The sequence below is a fragment of the Hyperolius riggenbachi genome, chromosome 3 (genome assembly GCF_040937935.1).
Source record: "Hyperolius riggenbachi isolate aHypRig1 chromosome 3, aHypRig1.pri, whole genome shotgun sequence".
NCBI lineage: Eukaryota > Metazoa > Chordata > Amphibia > Anura > Hyperoliidae > Hyperolius > Hyperolius riggenbachi.
Genome location: NC_090648.1, coordinates 363,661,449 through 363,680,961, shown reverse-complemented (window position 1 = coordinate 363,680,961; position 19,513 = coordinate 363,661,449). Strand labels below are relative to the sequence as shown.

Genomic DNA, 19,513 nt, shown 5'->3' with positions numbered 1-19,513 from the left:
CAGATTGTGATCGGTTTCAGGCTGAAATCGATTCACAATCTGTTTGCAGTAAAGGCAGCCATACGATCCCTATCTGATCAGATTCGATCAGATAGGGATCTGTCAGCTGGTCGATCTAATGGCACATCGACCAGTGTATGGCCACCTTAAGTGGTAGTTTTTAGTGGGTGAGCAACCAGGCAGAGATGAGGAAGGTGGAGCAGATGGTTGGACTTGTGAAAGGGGTTGCATTTTAAAATTATTCCGTATTGTATAATTTTTGCTAATAAAGTATGGTGCAAAATCTTCTGCTGATAAACTTAAACTTGAGGATGGGGAGGAGGTGGGGCGTGGAGAAAAAAGATGAGTGAGGTGAAATATGACTGCATATTTGCATTGAAAATGCCATTTTGGTTTTATACGCAAAATTTTTTTGGGTCTTCACCCAAATAGTGAATTTAAAAAACATTTTTGCATTTTTAACCAAATAGCAATGTCCAAAAATAACTGCCATATTCAAAATGTGCTTTGCGCGGAAAAACATGAAAATTTAGAGGAAGTCATTTTTTCTCTCCCAATATTAAGCCTTATAGAAAGCGAAAAATCAAAGCAAAAAAATGCGAAACAAATTTTTTTCGCTTAAGCAAAAATTAAAGTGAAAAAACCCTCACTAAATAATTTGAGTGTATTTTCACTTGTCTAAAAAGAAAATTGTACTTATTTTCACGAAAATAACGCAAAAAGAATATCTTCACTTTCACTCATCACTGGTGCCCCTGAGTTTCTACAGATTTTTTTTTGTAGAATGCAGGAAGTCTTCTGCAGTATTACTTCTCCGCCACCACCGCTTTGCCACCCTGGACTGTCTTTTCATATGTTTGAGTTCAGTCGGTGCGGCAAATCTTGGTGAGATTGGCAGCTGAATTCATGACAGCAGAGACAATGCTGGAATAGTGAGTGGAAGCTTTCTTATGGCCAGAGTAGGATGACATATTGCTCAAGGATTCTAAAGAATCAGCCAGGAAGAAGAGATCAAGGTTGCGATAATCCCTATGGTGGCTGGATGGTGTAATGGTTAAGGGCTCTGCCTCTGACGCAGGAGACCAGGGTTCGAATCTCGGCTCTGCCTGTTCAGTAAGCCAGCACTAATTCAGTAGGAGACCTTTGGCAAGTCTCCCTAACACTGCTACTGCCTATAGAGCGCGCCCTAGTGGCTGCAGCTCTGGCGCTTTGAGTCCGCCAGGAGAAAAGCGCGATATAAATGTTATTTGTCTTGTCTTGTCTTGTCTATGTAAGTGAGTGGGGTGCAATGCTGTGGAAGACAGAGATAAGGAGGAACAAATAGTGAAAGTTATAAGATTGTGATCTGAGAGGGGAAATTGTGAATTATAAAAGGTTGAAACAGAGCAGAGCCAAGTAAAGACTAGGTCCAGAGTGTGGCCATCTTTGTGAGGGGAAGTAGAGGACCACTGGGAGAAGTCATAAGAGTAGGGAAGTATGAGAAGTTTAGTGGCAGTAGGGCAGTTGGTATCTATGGGAACATTAAAATCCCCAATAATGATATAAGGTATGTCAATGGAGAGGAACTGGAGAAGCTATGCAGAGAAGTGGTCTATAAAGGTAGAGGATGGTCCTGGAGGGTGATAAATGACAGCAATCTGGAAGTGATGAGAAGAGCAGACACAGCATGAACCTCAAAAGATGAGCGAGAAGGTGAAGGTGCTGGTGTAAGAGGTTTGAAGAAACAGTGTTAAGAAAGGAGAATACCCAACCTGTCCCCATTTGCCACCAGATCTACAGATGCCAGATTCTATTTAAGAGGCTGAGATGTCACTGTTTACATACATTGAGCATTTCTGTAACAAGTATAGGAAAGTAAAATCACTGCAAGTGTTTCGAAAGTGTTGTCCCTGACATCTCTACCTCACAAATCTCCATTAATCAAGTTAATGTTTTCTTCTTCCTGTGTTCCATTTTCTGTCAAGGCTTGGTTCACCATGTGCCAAAAGAGAGTGGCACCACTGAGATTCTCAGGCCACAAAAGATATGTCTTCTTTCGCATTACCCTTCTAATTTGATGATAACGAGAGAATCTATTTTGGGGGATATTTTCCAAGAACAATAAAATTAACACATCGGCATGCTCATCAAAAAGACGATAACTGGCAACTTGCATTTCCTTTGAGCACCATTCACTGGCCAAGTAATGTCTACTTATGATACAGATGGTTTTCCGGCTCTTGTAAATGTTATCAATTATATTATCTACAATAGCCTTTCCTGGTTCAAAGTCTCGGTGGTGAAGACAGAGCTTCCAATTGTAAGTTCCTTCAAGATTTGGTACGAGATGGTAAAATACCCAGTCTTCATCGTGACAGTTGTAAGAGATGAAAGCATCATACTCATGCCTTTGTCTGTTTTTTCTGTATTTCCTGTCATGTAAGTAACCAAGGATAGTGTAATAAAAGTACAAGACATGCCATCTCCAGAGCTTCCATGCTGTAAAGGAGACCAACCAAATGCTTATGAAAATAGTAGTATATAGAAATAGTTTAAAATCATAATGGGGACTGCATGAATCGGTGTTAAAGTTGGACAGTTTCTGTCCTTTGCTGGATGGGGGATAAGCACAAATATAATCATAGAAATGGAGCACTTGGGTTTTGGGGTTCCTTTGAACCCAGTCTATAAACCATATGTTCTCACAGCTGCACAACAGGGGGTTACTACGCAAATCCAGGAACAAAAGAGAAGGTAAGGCCTTTTGTTGAGTTTCATTGAAAATGTTTATTTGGTTACCTACAGCTCTAAGTACAACCAGTTTGGATAGATTTAATCCAATTAAAAAGTCCAGTGATTGAAGAGTCATGCGGCTCAGATGAAGTTCTGTCAAATTACAAAGAGGCTTTAGCAGGTTTGTATCTAGGACTGGTATGGGGTTGCTGCCAATATCAAGTTCTTTAAGCTGAGGAATGTATGTAAATATGTTGTTGTCAATTGTGGACAAAGCTAGATTACCTAATAAGGTCTTGTTTAAAGACACCAAACCTTCAAAGAAATTGATTGGGAGGTTCCTCATTCCATTATGACCTTGGCTGTTTAAAGTGAGGAGTTTTAAAGATTTTAAGGCATAAAATGGTGGCACAGTCAACTTCTCAGAGGAATCATATTCCATGTAATTGCTGAAAAGCTGTAGCTCAATGAGAGATTCCAGTCCTTGGAAAGTATTATTTTGAAAAATGTTACTTGTTAGTTTGTTGCTTCCAAGTATTAATGCTTGAAGTTTTTGGAGACCCTTGAAGGCTTCTGGCTCTATATATTCTATCTGATTGTCAGCCAGGTTTAGGATTTTTAGGCAGGTTAAGTTCTGAAAGGTATTTTTGGTGAGAGAACTTAGCTTATTTTTTCTCAGTATCAGATTCATTAGATTTTTTAGATTTGCTCCAAATGACTCAGAAATATCAATGAGAAAGTTTTGTCCTAAGTCTAGATATGTTAGTTTCCAAGTCAAATGTGAGGATGATTGGAAATGGGAGATCTTGTTCTCAGATAGATATAGTTCTGTCAGGTTGGGGAATGAGCTTGTATCATTCAGATAGATTTCTGTGAGCTGATTGGCGCTCAGGTTCATTCTTTCTAAGCTGTCCATCTGAGAAAAATTGGTGGGGAGGGCAGTTAGTTTATTACTGGCAAGTGATAGGTGCTCAAGTGATGCCAAGTGTTGAAACGTAGATCCTGTCACATGCATAAATTGATTGTAAGATATATCTAGGGATTTTAAGTTAGAACAATTTTGAAACGTATTCATTTGAAATTGTGTGTACTTGTTAGCTTGCAATAAAAGGGTAAGAATTTGGGGGTGTATGAGGCATATTTCTTGAATAATATGGTCAGAATCTGTTAGGTTTAAGTGACCAAGGTTCACTTCTTCCAGTAAGCTACAGTTTAGGGACCTGATAATATTTGATAGAATTGATAGACTCAGGCTAGTGTTTTCAACATGTAACTTCTTTAACTGCTTCAGGAAACATGGGTCCCTAATTTCCCATTTAAAACTTGGCCCAGAAAATGAAATATTCAGGAAAGTTAGGCCCTGAAGTACACCAGTCGTAATACTGATTGAAGCCAATGGATTTCTAGAAATGTCAACAATACGAACAGAACTAGAAATAGTTTGAATTTCTGAAGATGAGAAGTTTTTAAGACTTATGTTTGCAATATATATCTCTTCCAGATTACCTAGATGGGAAACTGAACAAATAAATTCAAGTGTCTGAAGTGGGTTAGATGAAAGCTTGATTACCCTCAAGTTTCCTAAAGGAGAAAACACCATTGGCTGCACCAAAATAATATGGTTGTTCTCTAGGAATAAGTGGGTAAGATTCTGAAGGCCTTCAAACATGCTAGCATGAACAGTCATTAATTTGTTATTGTTGAGGTTTAATATCTTCAGTGCAGTCAATATTTGAAAACTTCCACTTTCAATGATACTGATATGATTGTCTGACACGTTTAGTTCTTGTAGGTGAGTGAGATTTCTTAAATCTAAAGTCTTTATGATGCTAATTCTGTTGAAAGAAATATCAAGTAAGATTGTCCCTGATGGGAGATGCTCAGGTACTTGGTCTAAGCCTCTTTTGTAGCAGAGGATTTTAGGAGTTTGTTGATTGTGGACTTCACATCCTCGTATTACAAAGTTGTACCCTGGCTGGATAAAGGAAACCATTACAAGCCATGCAAACAGGGGCGACATCATTAAAATCAGGAGGGCAAATGGAGGTCTCTGACAAAAATACGAAAAGCCGTCTGGGACATTCAAGAAAACAAAGCGGTAGGACTATTTTTTTGGCATTCTTTCCGTTTATGAATGTGATCCTCACTCAGAAAGGTTTTTTTTCAGATAAAGTGATTCCTGAAAAACAAAAGAAATGTTAATAATTCCATTTTAAAACCTTTTATTGCAAACTTTGGAGACTATGCTCCCAATGCACAAAACATTTCTCATGAGTTATCTCACATCACTAACACCTAGTAGAAAAGGTGGTCACTGTGGAGATACCATGGCCACCTTTATGACAAGGAAAGACCAGGAGTCTAATGGTGCAGTATTGTGGGGTATTAGATGTTAGATTGTAGTATAGAAGTATTTATACTCACAAAGGTGGGTTGCAGTCCCTGCAACCACCGTATATTGCCTACGGGAAGATAACCTTCCCAGCTTGGTCTTCCAGGTCCTACTGGTACTGGATGGTTGCACTACTGGTTGGTCCTTCTTGGTTGTAGATCACCAGAAGGTGAATACATCCAAAGGAGATGTAGTACTGAGGGGTAGAGGCATTAAGAAATAAGTAATGCACTCTTGTGGCGTCCATGCTCGTGACCATATTTTAAAGGCACTTGTATTGACCTAAAGAATCTGGCTGAGACCAGTGAAATGCATTGTCCTTTTAATAGTGCTGAATAAATAATTTAATCATTTTACATTTACCTTGTGATTTGGGTTCTTACATCTGAGTGGTAAAGACACCCCACTTATTGTTTTTTGTTCCATTGCATTAGCTATTTTTGGGTGCTTTAACCCTCCCCCAGTACCGTCACACCTTCTGATTTATTTAAAGTCAATTTTGTTCTAAGGCATGTTTTACAAAACATTTTTAAAGGAGTATTGTAGGGGGATATTGTGAAAAAGAGTTGAACTTACCCGGGGCTTCTTATGGTCCCCCGCAGATGTCCTGTGCCCACACAGCCACTCACCGATGCTCCAGTCCCCGCCTCCGGTTCACTTCTAGAATTTCCAACTTTAAAGTCTGAAATCCACTGCGCCTGCACAGCCGTGTCCTCGCTCCCGCTGATGTCACCAGGAGCGTACTGCGCAAGTGCAGACCATACTGGGCATGCGCAATAGAAGGTACTAGGGGGGTTAAAGCACCCAAAAAAAGGTAATTCAATGGAACAAAAATAAGGGGGGGGGGGTATCTTTACCACTCCAGATGTAAGAACTCAAACCACAGGGTAAATGTAAAATGATAAAAAGATTTATTCAGCACCTTTAAAAGTACAATGCATTTCTCTGGTCTCAGCCAGCTTCTTCAGGTCAATACAAGTGCCTTGAAAATATGGCCACAAGCATGGATGCCGCAAGAGTGCATTACCTATTTTTGGACGCCACTAAAGTTCGTAGTTGGAAAGTCCGGAGGGGGACCGGAGCATCGGTGAGTGGCTGTGTGGGCACAGGATGTCTGCGGGGGGGACCACTAGAAGCCCCAGGTAAGTTCAACTCTTCTTCCCCCTACCCCCCTACAGTACTCCTTTAACCATTCCTGTCGCCTGGATGTGATTGTCACTTCCAGGCGGTAGCTGCTGGGCTGCTGCGCACTCCCGTGCTGCCCCCCATTAGCCCAGAGATAAATGAATGGGAATATATTTCCCATTCATCGATCTAAGTCCCCGGCAGAAAAACTGACGGCTTCTCATCAGAGGCCGCGGTCTTTCTGAAAAAAAAAAAAAGGTTCCCGTCCTTTTAGTGCTTCCTAAAAGCGAGTTCTCACTTTAAGGACGAAAAAAAAACAAATCTCACTGTGGCCATCTTGTGGCCAAATAGTTAAAGTATATCGACATACATTTTTTAATAAAATAAACCCACACTATTACATTTAAAATGAACTGTTTAACTCCCACACCAAAAATTCCGAATTACCGAAAAAAAAAAATACAATTAAAAAAAAAAAACATAAATAGTTACCTAAGGCTCTGAACTTTTTAAATATGCATGCGAAGAGTGTATTACGAAAATTTTTTAAATTATGAACTTGTAAATGGTGATGGATGCAAAACTGAAAAAATACACCTCTATTTCCAAATAAAATATTGGCGCCATACAGTGTGATAGGGACAACATTTAAATAGTGTAATAACCGAGACAAATGGGCAAATAAAATACATAGGTTTTAATTATGGTGGCATGTATTATTTTTTTTAACTATAATAGCCGAAAACTGAGAAATATTGAATTTTTTCCATTTTTTTATATTCCTGTGAAAATGTATTTGGAAAAAAATAATTCTTAGCAAAATGTACCACCCAAAGAAAGCCTAATTGGTGGTGGAAAAAACAAGATATAGATCAATTCATTGTGATAAGTAGTGATAACGTTATTGGCGAAATGAATGGGAGGTGAAAATTGTTCTGTTGCATAAGGTTGAAAAAATCCCCGCAGGCTGAAATGGTTAAATGCATACCTTGCTCGCATGCTATTGAATCATCAAATAACCTTTGGTTTGAAATTTGTATTATTTGTATTAAAAGGGTGCTGCCATTGACTTCAATGTTATTTGCCATGATTTACAGCTATAAAGGGGTGAAAAGGGCACCCATAATTTGTCATATCCTGAAATCACTATTTTCGGCTATATCCAGCACCCTTTTATAACCAAAATCACTTTTCTCGGCTATATCTGGCACCCTTTTATAACTGAAAGGTTATATCCTTTTAAAATAACAGCTACAGTGATCTCTCTGAATACCGTTTATAGGAAGGCTGCAGCAATGATGCCAGATACCAGTTATATCCTTCATAAATTGCAGCTGCAAAAATATTCACTGAATACCGTGGTTAAGGTTAGGCACCATCATGGGGGCTAAGGTGAGTTGCCCACCAGGGGTGGTTAAGGTTAGTTGCCCACCAGGGGAGTTAACCAGGGAAGGTTAAGGTTAGTTGCCCACCACGGGAGGTTAAGATTATTTGCCCACAGTGGAGGTTAAGATTAGTTACCCACAAGGGCGGGGTTAAGGTTAGTTGCCCACCAGGGGCGGTTAAGGTTAGTTGCTCACTGGGGGGGTTAAAGTTATTTGCCCACTAGGGGAGGTTAAATGTTAGGCACCAACAGCGGAGGTTACCCCCCTGGTAGGGGAGAGTTCTGTATGAGCGTAGGGTAAAGTTATGTCATAATTATATATTATGTAGTAATCTCTTTTCCTGGATATATCCAGCAACGTTTCATAACAGAACACACTTTTCTAGGCTATATCTGGTGAACTTTTATTACCAAAATCAATTTTCTTGGTTATATTTGGCACCCTTTCATAGTGATAGGTAAAACTGGAAGTGTGGAAAGCCAAAAAATGGGTGGAAATCTGTGTTTTGTTCAGAAGTGTGTGGTACATTGGGTGGAAGTGTGGGCAAGGGGTTTAGGGTAGAAGAGCCATCGTGGATCTTGATGTGTGAGCAAAAGTAAAGGCAAATTTAAGGCAATGGGCCAGAGGGAGGAAACCATAACACTTTTATTATGGGGAATGGAAACAGCTGACGTGCCTAAAGTGTATATATGCATATGGTGTCTATTAGGAGGAGGATTCAGGCAAAAGAGGGGTGGTAAGAAGGAAGGGAAGTGGAAAAAGTGACATGTGGTAAGTTTGAGGAAAGGGACAACATGGAATGGGTAAAAATAAGTAAAAAGTATGATTATGGGGTAAAGTGCATTGGAAAAGGACCATACTGTCCTATTAGTTTTAAGTTAAGGTAAACCGAGCAGCATTTTTAGCCCCCAGGGCATCTCAATAGCACATTAAAAATGCATGATAACAATGTCTCATTACGAAATAAAATAATCCTGTCAGGCTCTATGCCTTTGTTATCCTGCTAGTGGCAGCACTGGTGAACTTTGGTACGGACTTCTTTTGTCCACCAGCAGATGGCTCTTGTCATGCTGGGAGTTGTGCAACTCCCCGGCTCACCAGCAGATAGAACTATGAGGAGATTATGGACGATCACCTGATCAATGTGCTGCATATTTAAGGGTGGACTTCCTAGCAGCACATTGCTAGATCATTCTGTTTCCTTGCAGTATTGTGACTCTGGCCAATTTCCCTGTGCTCCTTAATCTTTGTCCTGAACTCTGAACTCTAAATAGCAACAAGTATACTAAACTCAGCAATCATCTTAAGAGATACTAGCCATTGATTTATAAGGGAAAGTTATTATACACTGTTTATGTATAACTGAAACTGAATGTATATTTGAAAAATCAACAGTATATTTCTCATTGGACTGCTGTAATGTAAAAAGTAAGTTTATTTTTATATTGTTTTAATATGTCTTGGCATATTGTTAAAACATTTTTGGAAATTCCAATAAAAAAATATTGAAAATGAACTCTGAACTCTCGGTATTGACTATTGTTAGTCCGACTATTCTTTGTCTGCCGTCTGTATTGCCTGGTTGGATTACTGCCTGTCTGACTATTCTCTTGTATGTCGATTTGGTTATCCACTCCTGTATATATCGTGAGATCTATGTTCCTGTTTGTGCCATTGTATATATTGTGTGATCTGTGTTATTGCATATTTGTTGTATATGATGTTAGTTAGTTAGAGAGGTTCTGGAATTGTGATTCATTGTTTCTTGGATTGTATGATTTTATGTGTATGGTGGATGTATATTTGAAATGCTGCACCTTTGTAAATAAAACAAATTTTCACCTTCAAATCCAACCTGTGCAGACCTTAGTATTTTCATATATGTGATTTCTTGCTCTTGTATTGTCTTGATAAGAATCTCCATGTGCAGATCCTTACAAATCCGTTCTACCTCTTCTTTTTACATTTAAATGTTTGTTAAAGGCTTTTATTTCCCTAGTCCTGTGGCCTGCCATCCACAGAAAGAGCAGGAAAATAAGGACTGCTGACAGCAATGAGCAAACGAAAAGTTTCATCAGCAGGAGGGTGGGGAGATAGAACACTGTAGTTACTTGATTACATTTACACCTTCCCCTGGATAAATAATGGCAGATGGAAGGGGAGGGGAGGAGGGGGGGGGGGGGGGGATGGCAGCTTCTACAGATATTAAAAACCAGGACAAACTGCAGAAAAAAAAAGCTGCGTGAATCTCTTTAACCACTTGCCGACCGCGCACTCATAACGTGGCAAAGTGGCTGCTGCAGGACCAGCAACGCAGATATGCGTCGCCGGCTGCAGGCTAATTAGTCAGGAAACAGCCGCGAGCGGCTGCTTCCTGTCAATTCACGGCGGGGGGCTCCGTGAATAGCCTGCGGGCCGCCGATCGCGGCTCGCAGGCTACATGTAAACACAAGCGGAAATAATCCGCTTTGTTTACATTTGTACAACGCTGCTAACAGTAGCAGCGTTGTACTAGATCAGCGATCCCCGGCCAATCAGCGGCCGGGGATCGCTGTCACATGACAGGCAGGAGCCTGTTAGAGGCTGCACAGGACAGATCCGTTCCTGTGCAGCCTCCGATCTCCGGGGAAGGGAGGGAGGAGAGGAAGAGGGGAAATCCTGCGGTGGAGGGGGCTTTGAGGTGCCCCCCCGCCAGTCACACAGGCAGGAGCGATCAGACCCCCCCAGCACATCATCCCCCTAGTGGGGAAAAAAGGGGGGTGATCTGGTCGCTCTGCCTGGTGTTTGATCTGTGCTGGGGGCTGTAGAGCCCACCCAGCACAGATCAGCGAAATCAGCGCTGGTCCTTAAGGGGGGGGGTAAAGGCTGGGTCATCAAGTGGTTAAACAGGGAGAGAAAATCACAATGGGACCATGGACATACGTCAACCTGGACTTTTGGGAAGATCGCCCAACAAAAGGCCTCTAATAAGTGAAACCTAAAAGTGTGAATAAATTAACATACTGTAATATAGAATGAATAACAAAATTACAATAATAAAAAAAAAATCAACATGGGAGGGTACGATTTTTGTGTGCACATGTATTGAAAAAAAATGTAAATCACCAAGCTTACAACAAATCTTATACAGACTAATAATTATGTTCAAGACATATGTTGATACCTTCCATTGTAGGGTCCTTAAAAAGAAGGCCCAATGCATCTCACATGCAGGTACACACAGCATACAATTTTCTGTTAGATTTTCTCTTAGATTTACCTGCTAGATAGCTTTTTTTCTATGTTGTAGGTAAATCTAATAGAAGAATCTAACAGAAAATTGTATGGTGTGTACCTAGCATTAGGGTTTAAACATGTATTTCCACTCTCTTAACCTCCTTAGCGGTAACCCCGTGTGTGACACGGGGTAAGCCGCCGGAGGGTGCCGCTCAGGCCCTGCTGGGCCGATTTACTTCATTTTTTTTTTGCTGGACGCAGCTAGCACTTTGCTAGCTGCGCCAGCACCCCGATCGCCGCCGCCGCGCGCCCGATCGCCGCTATCCGGTGCGGCGCGCGCCCCCCCCCCCCCAGACCCCGAGCGCTGCCTGGCCAATCAGTGGCAGGCAACGCCGAGGGGTGGATCGGGTCTCCCAATGACGTCCCGACGTCGCTGACGTCGGTGACGTCATTCCGCCCCGTCGCCATGGCGACGGGGGAAGCCCTCCAGGAAATCCCGTTCTTTGAACGGGATTTCCTGATCGCCTATCGCCGGAGGCGATCGGCGGGGCTGGGGGGATGCCGCTGAGCAGCGGCTATCATGTAGCGAGCCCTCGGCTCGCTACATGATTTAAAAAAAAAAATAATTAAAAAAAAACTGCTGCGCTGCCCCCTGGCGGTATTTTTCATACCGCCAAGGGGGTTAAGGCTGGTTGCAAACCTAATAGCAGTGGTATGATGCAAGCATTGAGAATGCGGCAACTTTGATACTTCCAGCGCCCCACATTGCATCACGCGAACTGTGCAAGTCTCCATAGACGGGGAAGTGTAATGCGGGGCGATGAAACGCATAAGTGTGCAAGGGGGCCCGAAGGGGAACACGTTCAGTGGGGAGAACTTCCATTCCATTCGGGTTATTATGTGTTTCCTTGAAATGTCTGGAGATTCTGTGTTTTTCAAAACCCTTTTATCTATTTCTCCTTTTTCCTACACTATGTTTCTCCTTTTGCCCACGCCACACACCTCCCAAAACACGGATTTCCCACCCAATTTGTGGATTTCCACCTATTCTTTAAGATTTACGTACTTGTGATGTCAGATGCTGCCCTGATCAATGCTCTATTTGAACAATGTGGCATATGCAGGAGCTGCTCCTAAAGGCGCTCTGTGCACGCATATCCTGCAATAAAGTAAATACTTTATTCTCTTGCAGCTGCCTCTGCACCATGTTTTTCTTTATATAGTAAAATACAGACCTTTTTTTATGGTTTGATTCCCTTCTGTATACTTTTATATTTTTTACATATAGAATAATTTTGTAATGCTATTAAGGCTCCATACAGGTTAGGGGTTGGATTAAGGCTCCATACACATTAGGGTACCTGGATATATGCTGTGGCTGCCAATAGAAGATTCCGAGAGTGCACGGCATCAGGGCGGAGCTTAATAGCATCAACCACGGCAATTAAAAGACCTGGGTCCAGGCAAACTTTTGAGTGGTGCCGGCACCATGTTGGCTGTGATGGTGGGAGGAGCTGTCACGGCCAGAGACCATGCACTGGTCGGCATGCAGAGAGTGACTCCACGTGAGATCTGGGGCACCATGACGGGCACTTAGTGCCCTGACATACAGGGGCACAGTGGGCATAGATTCGGGGGTTTAGCCCTAGATCCTGCTCCCCAATGATGTGACTGCTACCTTGTACTGATTATCACTTAAATACCTTCCACTTGTGTGCGTGTAACTTATCTTCTGCTCATTTATTGTTTATTTACTGTTTGTTTCTTATCTTTTTATCACTTAACTACCTGTCATTTATCAACCTACCTACTACTTATCTGCCTGCCATTACAGCCTGTCATTTTTTATCCCTGTCACTTTGTCCTGGCTCGGACATTTGAATGATCTATTTTCCAGCAGGATTCATATTAATAAGCAGATTTTCAGGAGAAGTAATTAGTAGTAGTAGTGGAGAAGACGGAAGGAGGCAGGGGAGGACTGGGACCTTTTGGCCTGGGGGGACAACACAAACTAGAGGCCCGTTTCACGGCATCCCCAGCCCAAAGCCATATCTTTCTTGTGTGCAAATCTTCAAATTGTGATGACTAACAGCCCCAGACACACACACACACACACACACACACACACACACACACACACACACACACACACACACACACACACACACACACACTATGTACCTGATGCCTAACCCCATTCCTCCGCACAATCTACCTGTCTGTGTCTGATGCCTAACCTTAAAGGAGTTATCAGGCTTTTTTTTTTTTTAATGAAAATAAGTGCTACTTACCCAGGGCTCGTCCAGCCCCAAGCTCCCAGCATGTCCCTCGCCGCAGCTCTGCAGTCAGCTGTTCGCTGCTGCTGCCTCCCAGCCCCCGGCGATGACGTCAGGCCGACTGCGCCTGTGCGAGCGGCACTGTCAATCACCGCCACATGGACCAGAGCGTACTGTGCAGACGCAGAACTACTGCGCCTGCGCAGTACACTCCGGTCCACGTGGCGGTGATTGACAGCGCTGCTCGCACAGGCGCAGTACAGGCCGACATCCAGGTCGGACTGGTGCCATCGCCGGGGACTGGGAGGCAGCGGCAGTGAATGGCTGACTGCAGAGCTGCAGCGAGGGAAATGCTGGGAGCGTGGGGCTGGAGGAAGTCCCGGGTAAGTAGCACTTATTTCATTAAAAATGCCTGATAACTCCTTTAAACAACCCCCCCCCCCCCCCCCACACACACACACACACACTCACAAACCTACCTGGTGATGCCTAACCCCACTCCTGCCCACCCACCATACAAACTACTTGTCTGACACCTCCCCCCCTCCAACTACCTGTTTGACAGTGCCTAACTGCCTGCCTCCCCCCTCCCCTGCCGCCAATCACACCACAGGAAGAAAAAACGTTCCCCCTCAGGCCAGGGTCAGAATGGGGATGATTATCACACAAAAAAATAACTCAGAGGGCACTGGCCTGGGCAGAGAATTGAATTTGACAGCAGTAGCAGGCAGGCAGCAAAGTGTGTGTAAGTCAGTGACAAGGGAGAAGAAGTACAGAAACAAAATTTATAAAAACCACCTTCTCCTCTGGCAACCTGGACCCGACCTCCTCTATCCTCCTGTCTCCTCAGTCCTACACCTCCTCCTCCTCCTCCACAGCAGCAAGCAGCTATAGGTGGCATCTCCAACTCCCAGCCCCCAGAGTGTCCGACTCCTCCAGCCAGGACAGCCAGCCAGCCACTCGTAGCCGCAGCTCCAGGCCCCCAGCCCCCCCAGCACAGAAAGCTGAAGAGTGAGACAGCTCACTCCGATGACACCGCAGGCACAGCAGCACGTTGCGGGCGGCAATGGCTTCAGGCGGGGGGTGGAGTCAAGCAGGGTCAACCCACCGGGCCGGAGAGGACCTAAGCTATTTGTGTCCTTGTGCCGCTCACATCCACCGCAGGCGCGGCCACGCACAAGGGCACACCACGGCCGGCAGCCTCAGCCTCTTCTCTGATTGGATACTTCACCTTGCCGGGAAATATCGCGCGAGGTTGCGATCCCCACTGCGAATCTGTCACCTGTGGTATGTCTGCGTACGCAGCGGCCGGCCCTAATTACTTAAGATTCGGCAGCCCGGGGGGCAATTGCCCCCCGTCCCCCTGGGCCAGTCCTCCCCTGGAAGGAGGACTTGTTTTATGATACCTATGGGTACTAACCTAGGGAGCAGGCACTGCAATAAGGTGAGCAGAACATACTTGACGGCTATTTTTTTTTATTTATTTTTTTTGTAAAAATGCTCACCTCAGGTTCTCTGTAAATGAATTATGTAAATGAAAAAGATAAGACAAAGTAACTCATGAGAACGTACGCATCAGACACCTTTTCAGAAACATACTCCTAAGAGAATATTGGTAACGTGATTGCTTAGAAATGCTTTAAACTTTTAATAGAATTATATTACTAAAAAAGGTTTGTGTAGCACCAGACTCTGGCAATTAGATAGCAAAAATGAAACTTACCATTAAAGTGTCCAGTCGTTGCTGAAGCTCCATGATGCAAACCACAACAAAAGAATTCCATGTTAAACCAATTTCTTCTAAAAATGATTTAACAGAAGTAAAAATGTTACTTCCAGTGTTCTTTTTCAGCCAGCTTCCTACAAAATAGAAACTGTTCAATAATCCACAAGTAAACCACATGGCTATCACATCTCAGCTGTTGGCAATCCGAAGAACACATTTCAAAATTCTTGGTGGCCATTCATTTATTTTGCATATTATTCTGAGTATCTTGTCACCAATTTATCTGGATATAACATTGTTTGAAGGACACCTGAACCGAGAGAGATATGGAGGCGGCCATATTTGTTTTAACCAATAACAGTTGCCTGCATGCCAGCTGCAAGACAAGTAGTTTCCACACATGCTCATAGCCATGTAGCTCCTGCTTTGAGCACCGCCATAGACAAAATTATTGATGAGCTCCGAATGGATTCCGAATCGATTTAGACTCAAAATCATTTGGGATCCAAGCGCTTAGTGCACCTGAGCAGGCTGATGTGGAGGAGTTAATTTACCCAGGGTTCCTTCTTCTTTAATCCGTGTCTAATTGTGTGTCACGTCGCATTCCAAGTCGCGTCACGTGACTAACACGCTTCCTCTTTCAACCCAGGAGTCGCGTCATTTGACTAACAGGCTTCCTCCTTCCGGGTTGAAAAAGAAAGCATGTTAGTCAAGTGACGCGACTTGGGACGCAACGTGACACGCAATTAGACACGGATTAAAGAAGAAGGAACCCTGGGTAAGATAACTCATCCACACCAGGCCGCTCAGGTGCACTAATCAGCGCTTGGATTCCAAATGATTTTCAGTCTAAATCAATTTGGAATCCATTCGCAGCTCGTCACTGATCGTAATGTTATTACGTCTATAGCAAGCAGCATAGCGCAATTTTCAATCTAATTCGGGTGCCGCAATAACCAGACCCAGAATTACTTGTCCCTTGTAGTTGCTAAACTCGGAGGAGGAATAGTATTTCATGCCGCCCAGAATTTCAGCAGCATTCAGTTACACTGCACCCAACTGACCGGGCAAGGACTAATACATACAGTGGGATGCGAAAGTGTGGGCAACGTTAATTGTCATGGTTTTCCTGTATAAATCGTTGGTTGTTACGATAACAAATGTCAGTTAAATATATCATATAGGAGACACACAGTTATATTTGAGAAGTGAAATGAAGTTTATTGGATTTACAGAAAGTGTGCAAGAATTGTTTAAATAAAATTAGGCAGGTGCATATATTTGGGCACTGTTGTCATTTTATTGATTCCAAAACCTTTAGAACTAATTATTGGAACTCAAATTGGCTTGGTAAGCTCAGTGACCCCTGACCTACATACACAGGTGAATCCAGTTATGAGAAAGCGTATTTAAGGGGGGCAATTGTAAGTTTCCCTCCTCTTTTAATTTTCTCTGAAGAGTAGCTCAAAACAACTCTCAAATGACCTGAAGACAAAGCTTGTTCACCATCATGGTTTAACCACTTCCTGACCGCCGTATTGACAATTGGCGGCGGTCCTTGTAGGGGCATGGGCGGAGCCGCCGCCTGGATCCGCTCACCCGCCGCAACATCCTGCCGGCCATACGGAAGCGCCGGCGGGATGTTAACCCGACAATCACCGCATACAAAGTGTATAATACACTTTGTAATGTTTACAAAGTGTATTATACAGGCTGCCTCCTGCCCTGGTGGTCCCAGTGTCCGAGGGACCACCAGGGCAGGCTGCAGCCACCCTAGTCTGCCCCAAGCACACTGATTCCCCCCCCCTGCCCCCTGATCGCACACAGCACCCCTCAGACCCCCCCCTGCCCACCCCCCAGACCCATGTTTACACCCAATCACCCCCTAATCACCCATCAATCACTCCCTGTCACTATCTGTCAACGCTATTTTTTTTTATCCCCCCCTGCCCCCTGCTCCCTCCTGATCACCCCCCCACCCCTCAGATTCTCCCCAGACCCCCCCCAGATCCCCCCCCATATACTGTATGCATCTATCCCCCCTGATCACCTGTCAGTCACCTGTCAATCACCCATCAATCACCCCCTGTCACTGCCACCCATCAATCAGCCCCTAACCTGCCCCTTGCGGGCAATCTGATCACCCACCCACACCAATAGATCGCCCGCAGATCCGACATCAGATCACCACCCAAGCGCAGAGTTTACATCTATTCTCTCCTCTAAACACCCACTAATTACCCATCAATCACCCATCAATCACCCCCTATCACCACCTGTCACTGTTACCCATCAGATCAGACCCTAATCTGCCCCTTGTGGGCACCCAATCACCCGCCTACACGCTCAGATTGCCCTCAGAACCCCCTTATCAATTCGCCAGGGCATTATTTACATCTGTCCTTCCCTGCAATAACCCACTGATCACCTGTCAATCACCTGTCAATCACCCATCAATCACCCTCTGTCACTGCCACCCATCAATCACCCCCTGTCACTGCCACCCATCAATCAGCCCCTAACCTGCCCCTTGCGGGCAATCTGATCACCCACCCACATCAATAGATCGCCCGCAGATCCGACATCAGATCACCTCCCAAGTGCAGTGTTTACATCTGTTCTCTCCTCCAAACACCCACTAATTACCCATCAATCACCCCCTGTCATTGCTACCCATCAGATTAGACCCCTATCTGCCCCTAGGGCACTCAATCACCCACCCATACCCTCAGAACGCCCTCAGACCCCAGCCCTGATCACCTCGCCAGTGCATTGCTTGCATCTATTCCCCCCTCTAATCACACCTTGAGACACCCATCAATCACCTCCTGTCACCCCCTAGCACACCTACCCATCAGATCAGGCCCTAATTTGCCCCGTGTGGGCTCCTGATCACTCGGCCAAACCCTCAGATCCCCCTCAGACCCCCTTCCGATCACCTCCCCAGTGCATTGATTGCATCTATTTTCCCCTCTAACCACCCCCTGAGACACCCATCAATCACCTCCTGTCACCCCCTAGCACTCCTATCCATCAGATCAGGCCCAATACAACCTGTCATCTAAAAGGCCACCCTGCTTATGACCGGTTCCACAAAATTCGCCCCCTAATAGACCACCTGTCATCAAAATTTTCAGATGCTTATACCCCTGAACAGTCATTTTGAGACATTTGGTTTCCAGACTACTCAAGGTTTTGGGCCCGTAAAATGCCAGGGCGGTATAGGAACCCCACAAGTGACCCAATTTTAGAAAAAAAGACACCCCAAGGTATTCTGTTAGGTGTATGACGAGTTCATAGAAGATTTTATTTTTTGTCAAAAGTTAGCGGAAATTGATTTTTCTTGTTTTTTTTCACAAAGTGTCATTTTTCACTAACTTGTGACAAAAAATAAAATCTTCTATGAACTCACCATTCTCCTAACGGAATACCTTGGGGTGTCTTCTTTCTAAAATGGGGTCATTTGCAGGGTTCCTATACTGCCCTGGCATTTTAGGGGCCCTAAACCGTGAGGAGTAGTCTGGAAATCAAATTCCGCAAAATGACCTGTGAAATCCTAAAGGTACTCATTGGACGTTGGGCCCCTTAGCACAGTTAGGGTGCAAAAAAGTGCCACACATGTGGTATCGCCATACTCGGGAGAAGTAGTACAATGTGTTTTGGGGTGTATTTTTACACATACCCATGCTGGGTGGGAGAAATCTCTCTGTAAATGGACAATTGTGTGTAAAAAGATCAAAAAATTGTCATTTACAGAGAAATTTCTGCCACCCAGCATGGGTATGTGTAAAAATACACCTCAAAACACATTGTACTACTTCTCCTGAGTACGGCAATACCACATGTGTGGCACTTTTTTGCAGCCTAACTGCGCTAAGGGGTCCAAAGTCCAATGAGCACCTTTAGGCTTTACAGGGGTGCTTACAATTAGGCACCCCCCAAAATGCCAGGACAGTAAACACCCCACAAATGACCCCATTTTGGAAAGTAGACACTTCAAAGTATTCAGAGAGAGGCATGGTGAGTCCGTGGCAGATTTCATTTTTTTTTGTCGCAAGTTAGAAGAAATGGAAACTTTTTTTTTTTTGTCACAAAGTGTCATTTTCCGCCAACTTGTGACAAAACAAAATCTTCTATGAACTCACCATGCCTCTCAGTGAATACTTTGGGATGTCTTCTTTCCAAAATGGGGTCATTTGGGGGGTATTTATACTATCCTGGAATTCTAGCCCCTCATGAAACATGACAGGGGGTCAGAAAAGTCATAGATGCTTGAAAATGGGAAAATTCACTTTTTGCACCATAGTTTGTAAATGCTATAACTTTTACCCAAACCAATAAATATAGGCTGAATGGGTTTTTTTTCATCAAAAACATGTTTGTCCACATTTTTCGCGCTGCATGTATACAGAAATGTTACTTTATTTGAAAAATGTCAGCACAGAAAGTTAAAAAAAAAACATTTTTTTGCCAAAATTCATGTCTTTTTTGATGAATATAATAAAAAGTAAAAATCGCAGCAGCAATCAAATAGCACCAAAAGAAAGCTTTATTAGTGACAAGAAAAGGAGCCAAAATTCATTTAGGTGGTAGGTTGTATGAGCGAGCAATAAACCGTGAAAGCTGCAGTGGTCTGAATGGAAAAAAAGTGCCTGGTCCTTAAGGGGGTTAAAGCCCAGGG

General features: G+C 43.7%; 1 protein-coding gene and 1 long non-coding RNA gene across 2 annotated transcripts in view; one reads left to right on the top strand and one right to left on the bottom strand.

The window, feature by feature from the left end:
* Positions 1-1,272: 1,272 nt before the first annotated feature.
* LOC137561563 (toll-like receptor 13) lies at positions 1,273-14,952 on the bottom strand. The gene is made up of 2 exons (XM_068272877.1): positions 14,830-14,952; positions 1,273-4,891 (listed from the first exon to the last, which is right to left on the bottom strand). The coding sequence occupies exon 2, from the start codon at positions 4,733-4,735 to the stop codon at positions 1,904-1,906; it is 2,832 nt and encodes a 943-aa protein (XP_068128978.1). The 5' UTR covers positions 4,736-4,891; positions 14,830-14,952; the 3' UTR covers positions 1,273-1,903.
* Positions 14,515-19,513, top strand: part of LOC137561564 (uncharacterized) — a 58,622-nt gene continuing 53,623 nt past the window's right edge. The window contains exon 1 of the long non-coding RNA XR_011030049.1: positions 14,515-14,550. This is a non-coding gene — a long non-coding RNA (uncharacterized lncRNA). The remainder of the gene's footprint in view (positions 14,551-19,513) is intronic.